Below are 13,723 nucleotides of genomic sequence, written 5' to 3'. Positions count from 1 at the left end.
TTTTTCTGTCATTTCATTTTAACCCCCCATATTTTTAAGGTTTACAGTATCCACAAAGCCACAAGGTCTGGCAATAAGAGCTGTTTATTAAATTTTTTTGATTGATTGTCTAAATCATTTCAGTGTATTTGTATACATGAGAGATAAAGAAAGGACTTTGAGGATGGAGTCTGGGATTCTGGAGGTGAGAACATTAGGTAAGACTTTCTGGAGGCTTGGTAATAAGAGTTATGTCTAAAAGGACAGGAAGGCTTTCAAATGGCAGACATGTAATAGAAGGCATTATTAGTATCATGAATTTCATAAGAAAATTACATTCTTTTCCCCACACAGATAATCCAAAACAAATATTAATATTCCCAGTTCAGTGATGGAGATGGCAAGATACAGGGGGAAGACAGATTGACATTACAGAAGAGGTCTCAGGTCTTCTCTCTCCTACTTAAGATGCTATCTGATTTTAGAAAACATTCCATCTCTTTGTCCTCATTAATTTGGCACATCTGTCTGTAGATGCAGCTTACTTACAGTTTTAATCAATGATTAGACAGATTTGGAGAAGTAATTCTCCTGCTGCCTTACCCCCACCCCCCAATAGAATGAAAGGAAAGCAAAGTAGCCCTTGCTCTCCTCTCCTCCCATTTCTTGCCTTGGGGTATTGGAGATAAGGTAATCTGATTAAATATTAATGTACTGTGTCTACATTCTCATTAAAGGATTTAGAGAAAAAAGGAAGGAAAATAAGGGAACATTTGACTAAGAAAAAGACTGTTGATGGTAGGTGTGGAGACACTAGAACTGGGAAAATTGATAGAATGATGTAAGCTCAAGTGAGCTGGACCATCCACATGTCTTAATTTCAAAACTGATCTCTGACTCTCTTTCCTTTTTGTTAAATACACATAGAATACTCAGGGGCTTGGGCTGAGGCCTGCTATTATCATGGTTAAATATTCCTTAATAGAACTTAGCTAGTAGAATAAGCATAACTGGAACAAACCTGTTCTGAATCCCCTTTGGAGAACCATTTTCTAGCCCACATCTGTTCTTTGTGTCTACAAACATACCATTAGAGAACTGCTTTGCTATAGTTTAGGTAAACTATATTTACAACATTCCTTAATTTATTGGCCTTGTCAAAAAAGGGAATGGGATTATCTGACATCATTTATTCTTGACAAACTTTTTGGCACTCTGAAATAATTTTCCTTTTCTAGATTGTCACTAACTATCCCTTTAATAATTCATTTTAGAATTTCTTCAGGAAGTAAAGTTGAAGCCCAATAATGTAATCCCTATAGTGACAAAAATCAAAGACTGGAAAGGCTAGAATAGGTTTTACAGATCCTTTTGTGGAGGAAATTGAAGTTCAGAAAAAGGACTACTCATCCAAGCAACCTAATGGTTTTTAAACTGAGATTAGAACTCAATTTGCCTAATTCCCCAAACTGGTAGCACCAATAACACACAAAGGCTTGGAGGGTCAAGTTTTACATTTTGTTTTTTGAGGATGAATTCACTAGTTTAAATGATTAAATGGGTTTTCCCCTCTGAAGTCAAGATATTGATAATAGCTGTCATTTCTATAGTTGACATTATACAAGGTACTTTACATCTATTTTGACTTTTGATCTTCAAAATAATCCTGAAGGATTGGTAAATATTATTTGGTGCTATGATATCAGGGGAAATGTTAGATTTTGAATCAGAAGACTGGGCTTTAATCATGGCTTTATTAATTACACCCTTTGTGATCTTAGGTGAGTAAATTACTCTCTTCCTCCGTTTCTTTTTTTAGTAAAATATGAGGTCGGACTAGGTCACCTCTAAAGTCTTTTCAAGTTCCAAATTTGTGATTGCCAGCCTACATTTTGGGAAACCAAGACTCAGAAAAATAAATTAACATGTCCTAAGTCACAAAGTTAAATACACTTGGGTCAGGACACAAAGTTAGGTGGGTCAGAATAGGCAGCTTCATGGAAAATGGGGCATTCAAGCCGGTCTTTGAATGAATGAAGCTCTCTTTTTCATAAAGTCAAGTTAACAGTTAGTTGCAAGGTAATTTCAAAAACTGTAAAATTCTATTTGAGTGTCTTAATGAAGATTTTAAAAACTGCATATGGCCATCTCCGACTGACATATGCATTTTCGAACTACTATTTAGCCTTAAACTTCTTTTATTCCATGCTGTTTCCATATCAATTCAAAACAATATATAGTAAGCTAGCATTTATTAAGAGTACTATGTGCTAGATAGGCACTATGCTAAACACAAAAGTCAATAAATAAACAAACAAACAAATAGTCCCTTCTCACATGATGCTTGCTGTCTAATGGAAATTATATTTATTCGTCCCTGAAAGAGTTATCAAAGAAAGAAGTTATGGGTAGCAAGATGTCCACTATTAGAGATACTCAAGTTGAGGACAGTTGATTATCTGTCATTGATGTTATGAGAGGATTTTTGTACTGGTGAGAATTGTCCTAGCTGACCTCTGAGCTCCCTTCAAATCAAGAGATTCTTTGATTGAAATCTGACCATTCTCCTTCACCATGTTGTCCCTGCCCTCAGTGAAAGCATCCAGTATGTTAATAGGGGCCCAGTGACTGTGGCTTAATTCTAATTTTATATCCTTTGAGCTCAATTTATTTTCCATGTACATTATAACATTTCTTTTGTGCTCAATTTGACTATCCATATACCTTAGTTGGACGACACACTTCACCAATTTTCTCCTATTTTTCTTATCTGCAGGCAAGGACATAAATCTTCCTAAGATTCTCTCCTCAGTGGGCTGTATAATTGCACACAAATTTTTTGCATAGACAAATTCCAATCTTAGCAAAAAATTACTTTGGCAGACTCATATGGTTTTAGCTCAATAATAAAAATAATAAACAATAATAATAACCCTTTTGAAGCATCTTTGTTCTTGGAGGACCTTTTGATTCTTAGCAAAGAACAAATAATTAATTTTCAATGTAAGAAGGCAGATGTTACTACCCTGTGGTTCTCAATGGGGAAACTGACACAGAGGTTAAACGGCAGTTCTAGATGCATATGTCAGCCAGAGAAAGCCATATGCAGTCTTGTAAATCTTCATTAAGACATAGTAACAGAATTTAGCAATTTTTAAGACTGACTTCAACTGATTCTGTGAAAAAAGAGCATTTCATTCACTCAAAGATTAGCATGAATATTCCATTTTTCCATGAAGTCCTCTGCTCTGACCCCTATGAGAATTTACCCCATTTGGGATTTTCTCGGTAAAGATACTACAATGATTTGCCATTATGATTTCCAGCTGATTTTATAGTTAAGGAAACTGAGGCAAATAGGATTAGATGATTTGTCAAGGATTCACACAGCTAGTAAGTGTCTGAGGCCATTTTTGAACTGAGGTCTTTCTTTTTTTTAAAAATTTATTTATTTTTGAATTTTACAATTTTCCCCCTAATCTTGCTTCCCCCCCCACACCATAGAAGACAGTCTGTTAGTCTTTACATTGTTTCCATGCTATACATTGATCTAAGTTGAATGTGTTGAAAAAAAAAATCATATCCTTAAGGGAAAAAAATAAAATATAAGGGATAGCAAAATTATGTAATAAGATAACATTTTTTTAAAAATTAAAGGCAATAGTCTTTGGTCTTTATTCAAACTCCAGAATTCTTTCTCTGGATTCAGATGGTATTCTTCATTGCAGATACCCCATATTTGTGCCTGATTATTGCACTGATGGAATGAGTGAGTCCATTTAGATTGATCATCAACCCTATGTTGTTGTTATGGTGTACAATGTTCTTCTGGTTCTGCTCATCTCGTTCAACATCATAACCTGAGGTCTTTCTGACTCTAGTTCCAGTACTTTATTCACTATGTCACCTGACTCCCTGTAAATGAGCATTTCCCCTTGCAAATAATTGTAGCACTAAATTTCTATGGTTCTTTATGGGAAAATTGACTCAAAAGGTAATTAGCAAAACTAGTATATTCCTTTGGTGTCTATCTCTCATTTGACACAGAGTCCTTACCTTTTAAAACTTGAAGTGAAATTGTAGCTCATATTTCATAATATTTCATAACTGAAGCATATAGAAGAGAAATGACTTGGTTAAAATGAGGGTTATAGATCTAGGGCTAGTAATGCTCTTAGAGCGTGGCTACTCCTCCCTATCATTTTGCAGAAGTGTAAAGTGAGGCTGAGAGAGGAAATAACTTGTCAAGATCATACAGTCAATCTGTGACACAGGTGAAAATTGGGAAGGAAAATGGCATTTACCACTACCAAACCTATCTGTTTTCCAAATGTTTTCCATTGCATTATGTTGGCTTCTCCTATTCATTGTATGTTACTAATTTTTGTTACATGGTATAGTAGACAGTCAGTCTAAGAGTCCTGGGTTCAAGTCCTAACTCAGATACATGGCCAGAAGGAAAAATGCCCATGAAAATGAGAGAATGATTGATAACCCAAGGGATAGGTCTTTATCACATTGCCTAGAACATAGTCTTTGAGGGCTGTTTCCATATCTGAAGAGTAAAGAGGTTGAGCTAGAAATCCTTTTTATGAACCCATTATTTCAAATACTTTAAAGAGTTGCAATTCTTTGGGGTGGCTAGGTGGCATAGTGGATAAAGCACTGGCCTGGGAGTTAGGAATCCGGTCTCAGACACTTAATAATTACCTAGCTGTGTGGCCTTGGGCAAGCCACTTAACCCCATTTGCCTTGCAAAAAAAAAACCTAAAAAAAAAAGAGTTGCAAAAACAAATCACTATGAAAGGTCTCAAGGTATCTGTACAATAAATCAAGGAAGGGGAGGTGATTTTGTAATCTTAAAATATGGCTAGGCATTTAATAGATGAAGAGGTTCTATGAAAACCAGAGGACAGTCTCCAATGTATTGGATAGATTTTTGGAAAATCATGGATAAGAATGACCTAGGATTGGAAAGCCCAGAGGACTGAAGATCTGAGTTGGAGAAAGGAATCCATACTGAGGAAATCTCAGATCACCCATGGTAATATGGCTGACACAACAGACAAGTAATGACCCAGGGACACTTACAGGTTTGCAATTGGTGGGTCTGCCATTCATATCAGTTGCAGGAGGAGTCAGATAATCCCAGTCTCGGCCTTTGTTGTAAGTTATAAGTGTTGTGACCTTTCCATCAATCTTTTGGTTGGCCAAGAAGACTCCTTTTACACCTCTGACCTATGACAGAAACATAACAAAAATAAAGAATAAGCTTTTAGAATTAACCATTCAATACTTGAGCTAGTTCCAATGTTCCTGCCCCACTGCCCACTGTGATTTATAGCTCCAAAGGTTCTTTTTTGTTCTCCTCCAAGTCCCCAAGGTTCAAGGACAGGCAATAAAGTCAATTAGATTCTAGGCTTCTCTTTCACAGTATATGCAAGTCATTACTCAAGCACAGCTAAAAAAATACATGTACACCAGTAGGCCATTTATCCATTTATTAACATATTCATGCCTTCATTCCTCCATTCATTCAATAAACATTTGCTATACACTGTAAGATGGGGGAGGAGGGAATAAGCTTTTCTAAATATTTATAAATATTATCTAAGTTGATCCTCACACTCTGGAAACACTTCCGATTTAATCTTCCTGGTTTTTCTGCTTTACTCCTCTTCTAGAACTCTCCAAACATATAGCATTCCTTCTCAGATAGGGCCAACGTTCTGCTTGACCGATGCTTACCAGACAGAGAAGGCAGAGACTGATCACTTGTGGTGACATAAAATTTGGTCTGCCTTTCTATAAAATAGTTGACCTTTTTCTACATGGGGACATGACTCTTTTGTCAAATCGAATTCCAGTATCTGATGGGAAATTGACTGTCAGTGTTGAGTTTCAGAACTGTTTAGGCAGAGTCAAAATAAGGAATCAAACTTTAAGGACTACTGCAGAGATAAAGCCCCATTCCCCAAATTCTGGTCTTTTATTTAGATGCCAATTATACCTAATAGAGTGCAGCTCTGACATCTAGTGTTGCCAGCATGGAGCTGACTAAGAGTTGCTTCCACCTGCTGATAACCTGTTGATACTGTGTGGGTACCTGCATTTATCCTTTAAAACCCAGCTCAAAACAAACTTCCTTCGAGGAATCTTCTGATCATTCAATATTATATGATTTTTCCTCTTTGATCTCATATAGAAGTTTCTTCTTCATGTCTTTGAAGCACTTATTGTGTTTGTTGGTTGATTGATTGGTGTGTATGTGTGTGTGTGTGTGTGTGTGTGTGTGTTGGTTGTGTTGGTTTGATTCTTGCCCTTTGTTATTGAAAAAGACCAAGATGACATCACTGTGTTTGAGACAAATTACACTACTGTGGCTGATCAGACCAATAAAAGCTCGGCATGCTCTACCACGGGTCAGGCACAAATAGTTCATATGAACATTCGGGGTGGGTAATCCAAACTTAGGGATATCACTTTTCCTTTGAGCTGCTTCAACTCTGCCTTCCTCATAGAGTGTAGCACCCTCACTGAAGAGGGCATCCTATGTCAGTGTCTCCCATGTTGTACAATCAATTCCAAACTTCTTTAATGAGTCCTTCATGGTGTCTTGGTATTGCTTCTTCTGACCCCCTCATGAGCACTTACCCTGTGTGAGTTCTCCATAAAATGTTTTTTGGTTTTTTTTGGTAAGTGTACGTCTGGCATTCTAACAACATGACCAGCCCATTGTAGTTCCCCTCTTTGTAGTATTGTGTATACCACTTGTAACAGTGTTATCCCTAATGCTTACTTATGGGTTGCTAGTTCTTAATATCTGATTAAACTTTGGTTCATAGACAATGTAGATCTTTTCTTTGTTCCTTTCTAGCATTAAACATAGTGAGGAATAATAATAATAATGATGATGATGATTATGATAATAATAAAATAAAAATAAATTATAATAATTATGTTGATGCTGCTGCTGATGACAATGACAACAATGATGTTGATAGCAAATATTTATATGGTGCTTATTATGTACCAGCCATTATACAAAGTGATTGTACAGCTATTTTCTCCTTTGATCCTCAAAAACCCTTTTGTTATTATTCCTATTTTGCAACTGAAGAAACTAAAATACACAGAATTGAAATGATTTTCCCAAAGTCACATAGCTAGTAAGTGCCTGATTCTGGTTTTGAACTTTTAGCTTCTTGCCTCCAAGTCCAGCATTCTATTCACTGCAGCACCTAGCACTCTCATAGTAGTTGCTTCACATTTTTTTTTTACTGCTTCAATAAAAGATCCTTACCTGGTTCCTTCTTTATTCTGTCTTTTATCCTAGCTTTCCTAGACTATCATGATTCACAATACTAATTTGCCCAAGGATATTTCAGCACCATTTGCATTGTGGGCTTCTCTTAAGAATCCTGGCCTCAGTAGACCTGGGCAGAACTGGGGAGAGAATCATTCAGCTTCATGACCAACTTTCTAAGTCATTTCACTAAGGAATAGTAGAAACTTCTCAGGGAATCTCCTAAAAGTCTAGGAATCCATGCTGTCAAACTCCAAATCAAGAGCTATATACATATATATATATATATATATATATATATATATATATATACTCATAAAAATAGGAATTATCTTGACAGTGAATATCTCAGTCAAAGAAAAACACCATTAAAAATTTAGCCATCAGTTTGAAAGAGATGATCATAATTTGGAGTGCCTAACTTTGTTCCACTTGTCATCCCTGACAAATGATGAGCCAGCAGTGTCAGATGGGAGCTGGGCCACCACTCCTGTTGTTTTAGCAAAGCATTTGCTTTCTGGAGGAACCCTCTGGAGAGGCACCATCTTTGCAAGCTACTGAACCTTGAATTAGAAACCTGCTGCTATTGCCTTCAAAAGAGACATCACTGCTTTAGGAAGCAGAAGGGAACTGTCATGGTGGAAGTGGCTCCAAACCTAGTTGAAAGCAGTTGACACATGGGAATATCAGTTTCTTCATGATTCCTTTTAAAGTGCCAATATTCCTTGTGGGAGACCTCCTTGCTTTTAGTGTGATAAAATCAAAAATCGACCAGGAGTATGTGAATCCCTTCAGAAATAACAATCATTGGTAGAATAATATCCTAAGTAAATCCTAAGTGGAATATGATCACTTTTTGGTCATTTTTCCTGGATCTTATTGATAGTTGTAGCTTTTAAAATTTGCATAACTTTATGGTTACAAAGGACTTCTCTTTCTAAATGCCTAAAGGATATAGGTTAGTATGGTGTGAAAAAGAGTCATGGCTAATTTATGGTGGAGTAGTTCATGTGGCTATACTGGTCCTATGCCAAGGATAGGGTCTGAGGAATATTATGGTGCTGGCGCAGAGGCCAAGCTCTCCTTGCTTTCAAGGTAAGGGTACAAATAGAAAAGACATTTCTACTAATATGAAGCTAATCAATGATATTATAAGATAATGCATCTAATGATGTAATTAACCAGGCCAGTAATCAAGAGAATCACCTCTAATGATCAAGTGATCTGACTTCAGGGAATGGCTACTAAACACTTTATAATATTTCAAGAATATCAGTGAAATGATTATTGAGATGGAAATACATTTCATTGTCATAGCTCATTTTTGCTTCATTATTAACTCACCTTCTGTTCTGATTAGATATTGTCTGGATTCTTGTTCATAAGTCATCTTCTGTAATATATTTACACCTATGTACATCTACTATACATTTTAAAAATCATTCTTTGGGTCCCTGTCATTTGGATTCTTTTGAGATTTTGTGTTCCCTGACCCCCTGGAGCAACTGAGTGGCACAAAAGGGTATCATTCTGAGGTTGGAATTAGAAAGATGAGTTTAAATCTGCTTTCAGACATTTACCAGCCATGTGGCTCTGGTCAGACCACTTGACGTCTGTTGGTGTCATTTTCCTCAACTGTAAAATGGGAATATTTATGGTACCTAGGTTGTTTTATCTAATCCTCACAACAACCTATCTAATGTGAGGATTAGATAAAATAATAACTTTAAAGCACTTAAATGCTAGCACACAGTAGGCACTATATAAATGCTAGCTAGTATTAGTATTATTATTATTGTCACTATCATTATCATCATTAGACAAAATGAATCACAGGAAGAATGTCAAAGATGTAGACTTTTGCAGATTGGGATCATGGGAAATACTTTTCAGTTTTCCAAATGAAGTTCAGTCCTTTCACCTCTTCTTGCTCACCTTTAGGCCTAGTTCACTTATTTTTTTTAATTCTTATTCATGAAAAAGTCAGTGGGCTATTCATCTGACTGTATGGCACAATCTGAACTATTTGGATTCTTCAGTCATTTGGTTTTTACTGTGTGGATTATTAAAATAATTTCTTTTTTGTAACTGCATCCACCATCTAGAGGCAAAAGAAGCATCATAATAAGGAATTCACAACATTCCTATATGTAGGGATGAGATATGTTGAAAAAAAGATAAAGTTTTAAACTTAAATGGTTTAGTGTTGAATGAATAGTTTAGCAGACAAAGAACAGTGGTTCAAGGTGTCAAAACTTGATGCATAATTTTTAGCCAATCTTTTCTTCCAGACTTTCCCTATCCCCACTAGATAGAAAGTTAACCAAGCTATCTTTATTTTCAATACTGTGGATACTGGGACTGTGTCTAAGAGAAGGTTCCCAATAATTTTTGGACTATGATGAAGTGTGATGCTGAAGAAGTATACGTGTGTGTGTGTGTGTGTGTGTGTGTGTGTGTGTGTGTGTATGTGTGTGTATTTGGTAGGTGACTGAGAAAGTGTCTAGTTGATAATGTTAGTACTTCTGACTGGCCTATAGAAGTCAAGTTTTTTAAGTAAAGAATAGAATGATAAATGAGGCTGGGATATTTGGCGAAAAATCTATTGATCAGTATTACAGAGACATCTGAATTGAACAGAGGCAGTGCAAAAAAAAAGCTCATAGGAGCAATGTAACATTAGCATCATTGTGATAAGTGACTTGAGTCATGGTGCCAATTTTTTTGTGTTTTTTTTTCCTCCTCAAGAATGATGCTTATATGAGAAATCTCAAACCAAGATAAAAGTTTCCTGAGCAAGAATAAACTTATTTTTGCTCTGATTGCCCTATTATCTCCAAATGGTGAACATCCTAAGTGTAATAACCAGGAAAGTCATTTAATCCCTTACTTAGAGGCAGCACTTAGGGTAGGATGGCCAATTGTGTCTTTGGTATACCACATAAGGGAGAAGCAAAAGATACAAGAATAGCAGAGTATTTTAAGATAATTTTTCCCCAGTATATTGTCAGCCAGATACTTCTGAACTCTTACATGTGTAGATTGATTTTGAAATGTCACACTCTAGAGAACCTGGACTACAGTATATGTGGGGTAATATGGTGAAGTATGACATTGTAGCGGTATGCTTGTGTGTGTGTATTGGAGGTAAAGATATGTAGAAAAGTGATTTAAATTTATATAAGAATAAAAACCAATGGTCAAACAGTGAAGTGATCAAACAAGAGAGACAGTTTTCAAAGAGGAAATGTAAGGTATCAACAAATATTTGAGAGAATGCCTGAGATCACTAATAATAGGTAAAATAAATCTCAAATTAATAAAGGTGACAAAAGGGAGAAAAGGCAAATGTTGAAGAGGCAGGGGAAGGACAAACATCTGAATGTATTTCATGCTATAACTGTGAATTAATTCAACCCCTCAGGAAAATATTTTGGCATTTTACTAAAAAATTCCTAAGCTATTGATCCCATTTGATTCAATAGTCAAATTTTATTGGGCAAATGAGTGAGCAGACAAAGAACATTGGTTCAGTATGTCAAAACCTGATGCATGTTTTTAGCCAGACTTTCCCTTCAGACTGTTCCTGTCTCTCACCAGATAAAATGCTGCCCAAGCTACTTTTGTTTTCAATAAGCACTATTACATGGAGTTCACAGATAGTTGGAAAGTTTCCATATATGTGAAAATTAAATATTTATAGTAGTTCTTTTATGGTAGCAAGTACTGAAAATAAAATAGGTGCCTACTGATTGGGATATATCTGAACAAATTGAGATGTATGAATATTTAATGAATTATTGCTGAGTCTTGAGAAATGATGAAAATGAAGGATCCAAAGAAATTCAGATGAAATTATATGAACTGAAATAGGGTGAAGAGAGAAGAACAAAAAGGGAAATTTATACAATGACTACAATAATATTAAGGAAAATAACACCAGAATTCTTCCTAATAAAGAAACTCAGTTATGATTTGAAGAGATAATTGTTTAAACAAGGGATCTCTTTTCAGTAGACTGTAAGAAAGGATAAAAGGATCCTGTATTTAGAATTGAAAGGGAGCTTAGAGACCACCCAGTACAATCCTCTCATTTCACAGATAAAACAGAGACTCATAGAGAATTCTTTATGACAATGGCAACACTTGAACCTCCAGCCTCTGATTCCAAAGTCAGTACTCCTTCCAAAGAGGTCTCCAGTGTCATACATATTCAGTGGGATGATTTGTTTTAGTTAGTTTTAATTATTGTTGTAAAGGATTATTCTTTTTGAGGAAAGTATTGGAGAGTTATTGTTCAGTTATTTTTTCAGTCATGTCCAACTCTTCATGATACCATTTGGGGTTTTCTTGAGAGCAGAAACTGGAGTAGTTTGCCATTTCCTCCTCTAGCTAATTTTTGCAGATGAGGGAAACTGGGGAAAACCGGATTAAATGACTTGTCCAGGGTCACACAGCTCACAAGTGTCTGAGGTCACATTCGAACTTATGAATGTGATGAATCTTCCTGGCTCCCAATCTGTCATTCTATCCACTATATTATCTAGCTGCCCTTGGTTAGTTGTACCAATGTACAAAAAGAAGCATCAACAAAATATCTTAAAAAAAAAAGAGAGAAGTGTCACATATGACTTAAAACCCTTGGGGGAATGGGGACAGACAAGGGCATCATTTTCAGATTATAGGGGTACAATTTTTAAATCCTTCCTAAGCACCATAAATATGTCATAACAGTTCTGAATGTCCTCAACATAAACAAATTGTTACATTCATTAAGTTTCTGAGGGAAAGCAGTTATAGCTGAAATATATGAGAGATTGAACATAAATGTGTGAATGTGTTCTCCAGAGAGTAAATGAGGTGATACCAATTGCTGACTGAGCTACCTATATTACCGAGGAAATGCATGGAACCAGAAGATTTATAGTTGAAAAGGTTTTGAGATCTCTTCTTATTTATAAAAATGAGACCCAGGAAGAAGTTTCTTGCCTGATATGTAGTAACAGAGTTTCTTTTTTAACCCAGGTCCTTTGGCTTAACCAACAAAGTAAGGGCCTCCTCTTAACTTGGGAACAACTCACTTCCTCAAGGGACAAAAATCATGTCAGATCAATGTTATGGTTTTTCTGATGTTTGGTATCTTAGATAGACTTCATTATAAAGAAAAATGTAAGGCAGAAGTTCTTATCCTAGTATTTATGAATTTGACATTTAAAAATGCACAATAACTATGTTTCAGCAAAACTGGCTTTTTTGTAATCTTGTATATTTCATTTTATGCATTTGAAAACATTAAATGGAGATGAGTAGAAATGTAAGCTCCTTGAGGGCAAACATTGTCTTTATTTTTTTCTTATTTGTATAGTACTTAGCAGAGGGCCTGACCCTTGGTAGATACTTGATAAACTATTGCTGAACTGAATTGAGAAAAAGCTCATAAGCCTCAGTTAGATGATGCATTGGATAGAGCACAGAGCCTGGGGTCAGAATTTCAAATCTAGTCCCAGACACTAGCTGTGTGAGTTGGCAAAAATACTGGAGAAGTTTATCATTTATGTCTCCAGCTCATTTTATAGATGAAGAAACTGAGGCAAACAAGATAAGTCACCAAGAAAACTCCATAAAGGGATCATGAAGAGTCATATATGACTGAGAATGACTGAACAATCAACCTAAAAATGTTACCAGATTGTCAAAGGGGTTCATGAAGTAAAAATAGTTAAGAGTTACTGATCTAGAGATGAACCAAATTTGAGTTTTCTTTCTTTTTTTTAATTTTTGATTTGTTTTCACAAGGCAGTGGGGTTAAGTGATTTGCCCAAGGTTACACAGTTAAATAATTAAGTGTCTGAGGTCAAATTTGAACTCAGGTCCTTCTGACCACAGGGCCCGTACTCTATCTACTGTGCCATTTAGCTGCCCCATTGGGTTTTTTTTAAAAAGAGATTTAGGAAATGTTATTTTGTAACTAGCAGTACAGGTTAGACACAGAGAGAGCATGCTGTTAAGAAACTATTTATGACAAGCTCAGGAATAGAATAACCTTCAGGCAGGTCTTATTATCCCATGAGAGCCATATCTATTTCTCAGACTTTAATCCTCCCCTGCTAAATGGTGTGGTGCAGTGGATAGAGCACCAGCCTTAAAGTCAGAAGGAGAGGAATTTGAATCCAATCTCAAACACTTGACTTTGCCTAGCCATGTGATCTTAGGTTGGTCACTTAAGGCTGATTACCTCACATCCAGGGCCATCTCCAGGCATTCTGATCCTTATCAGGCCACTGGAGCCAGATGGTACTGGAGGAGAAAGTGAGGCTGGTGACTTAGCACAGCACCCTCTCACTCAAATCCAATTCATGTGTTTGTCTTGGCATCACCTCCCTGATGTCATAGTCTTCTTCCAGAACAAGGTACAAATATCAAAAAATTTCATCATTT

At 36.1% G+C, this 13,723-nt stretch overlaps 1 protein-coding gene across 3 annotated transcripts in view; it reads right to left on the bottom strand.

Annotated features, from left to right (window-relative positions):
• Nucleotides 1-13,723, bottom strand: part of SORCS2 (sortilin related VPS10 domain containing receptor 2) — a 1,216,578-nt gene that overhangs the window by 174,142 nt on the left and 1,028,713 nt on the right. For all 3 annotated transcript variants that reach the window (XM_074229834.1, XM_074229835.1, XM_074229836.1), the window contains exon 10: nucleotides 5,071-5,217. In XM_074229834.1, the coding sequence (XP_074085935.1) occupies nucleotides 5,071-5,217 (147 nt within the window). The remainder of the gene's footprint in view (nucleotides 1-5,070; nucleotides 5,218-13,723) is intronic.

The sequence above is a fragment of the Macrotis lagotis genome, chromosome 3 (assembly GCF_037893015.1).
Source record: "Macrotis lagotis isolate mMagLag1 chromosome 3, bilby.v1.9.chrom.fasta, whole genome shotgun sequence".
Taxonomy (NCBI): Eukaryota; Metazoa; Chordata; class Mammalia; order Peramelemorphia; family Peramelidae; genus Macrotis; species Macrotis lagotis.
This window is presented reverse-complemented; position numbering and strand designations above follow the sequence as displayed.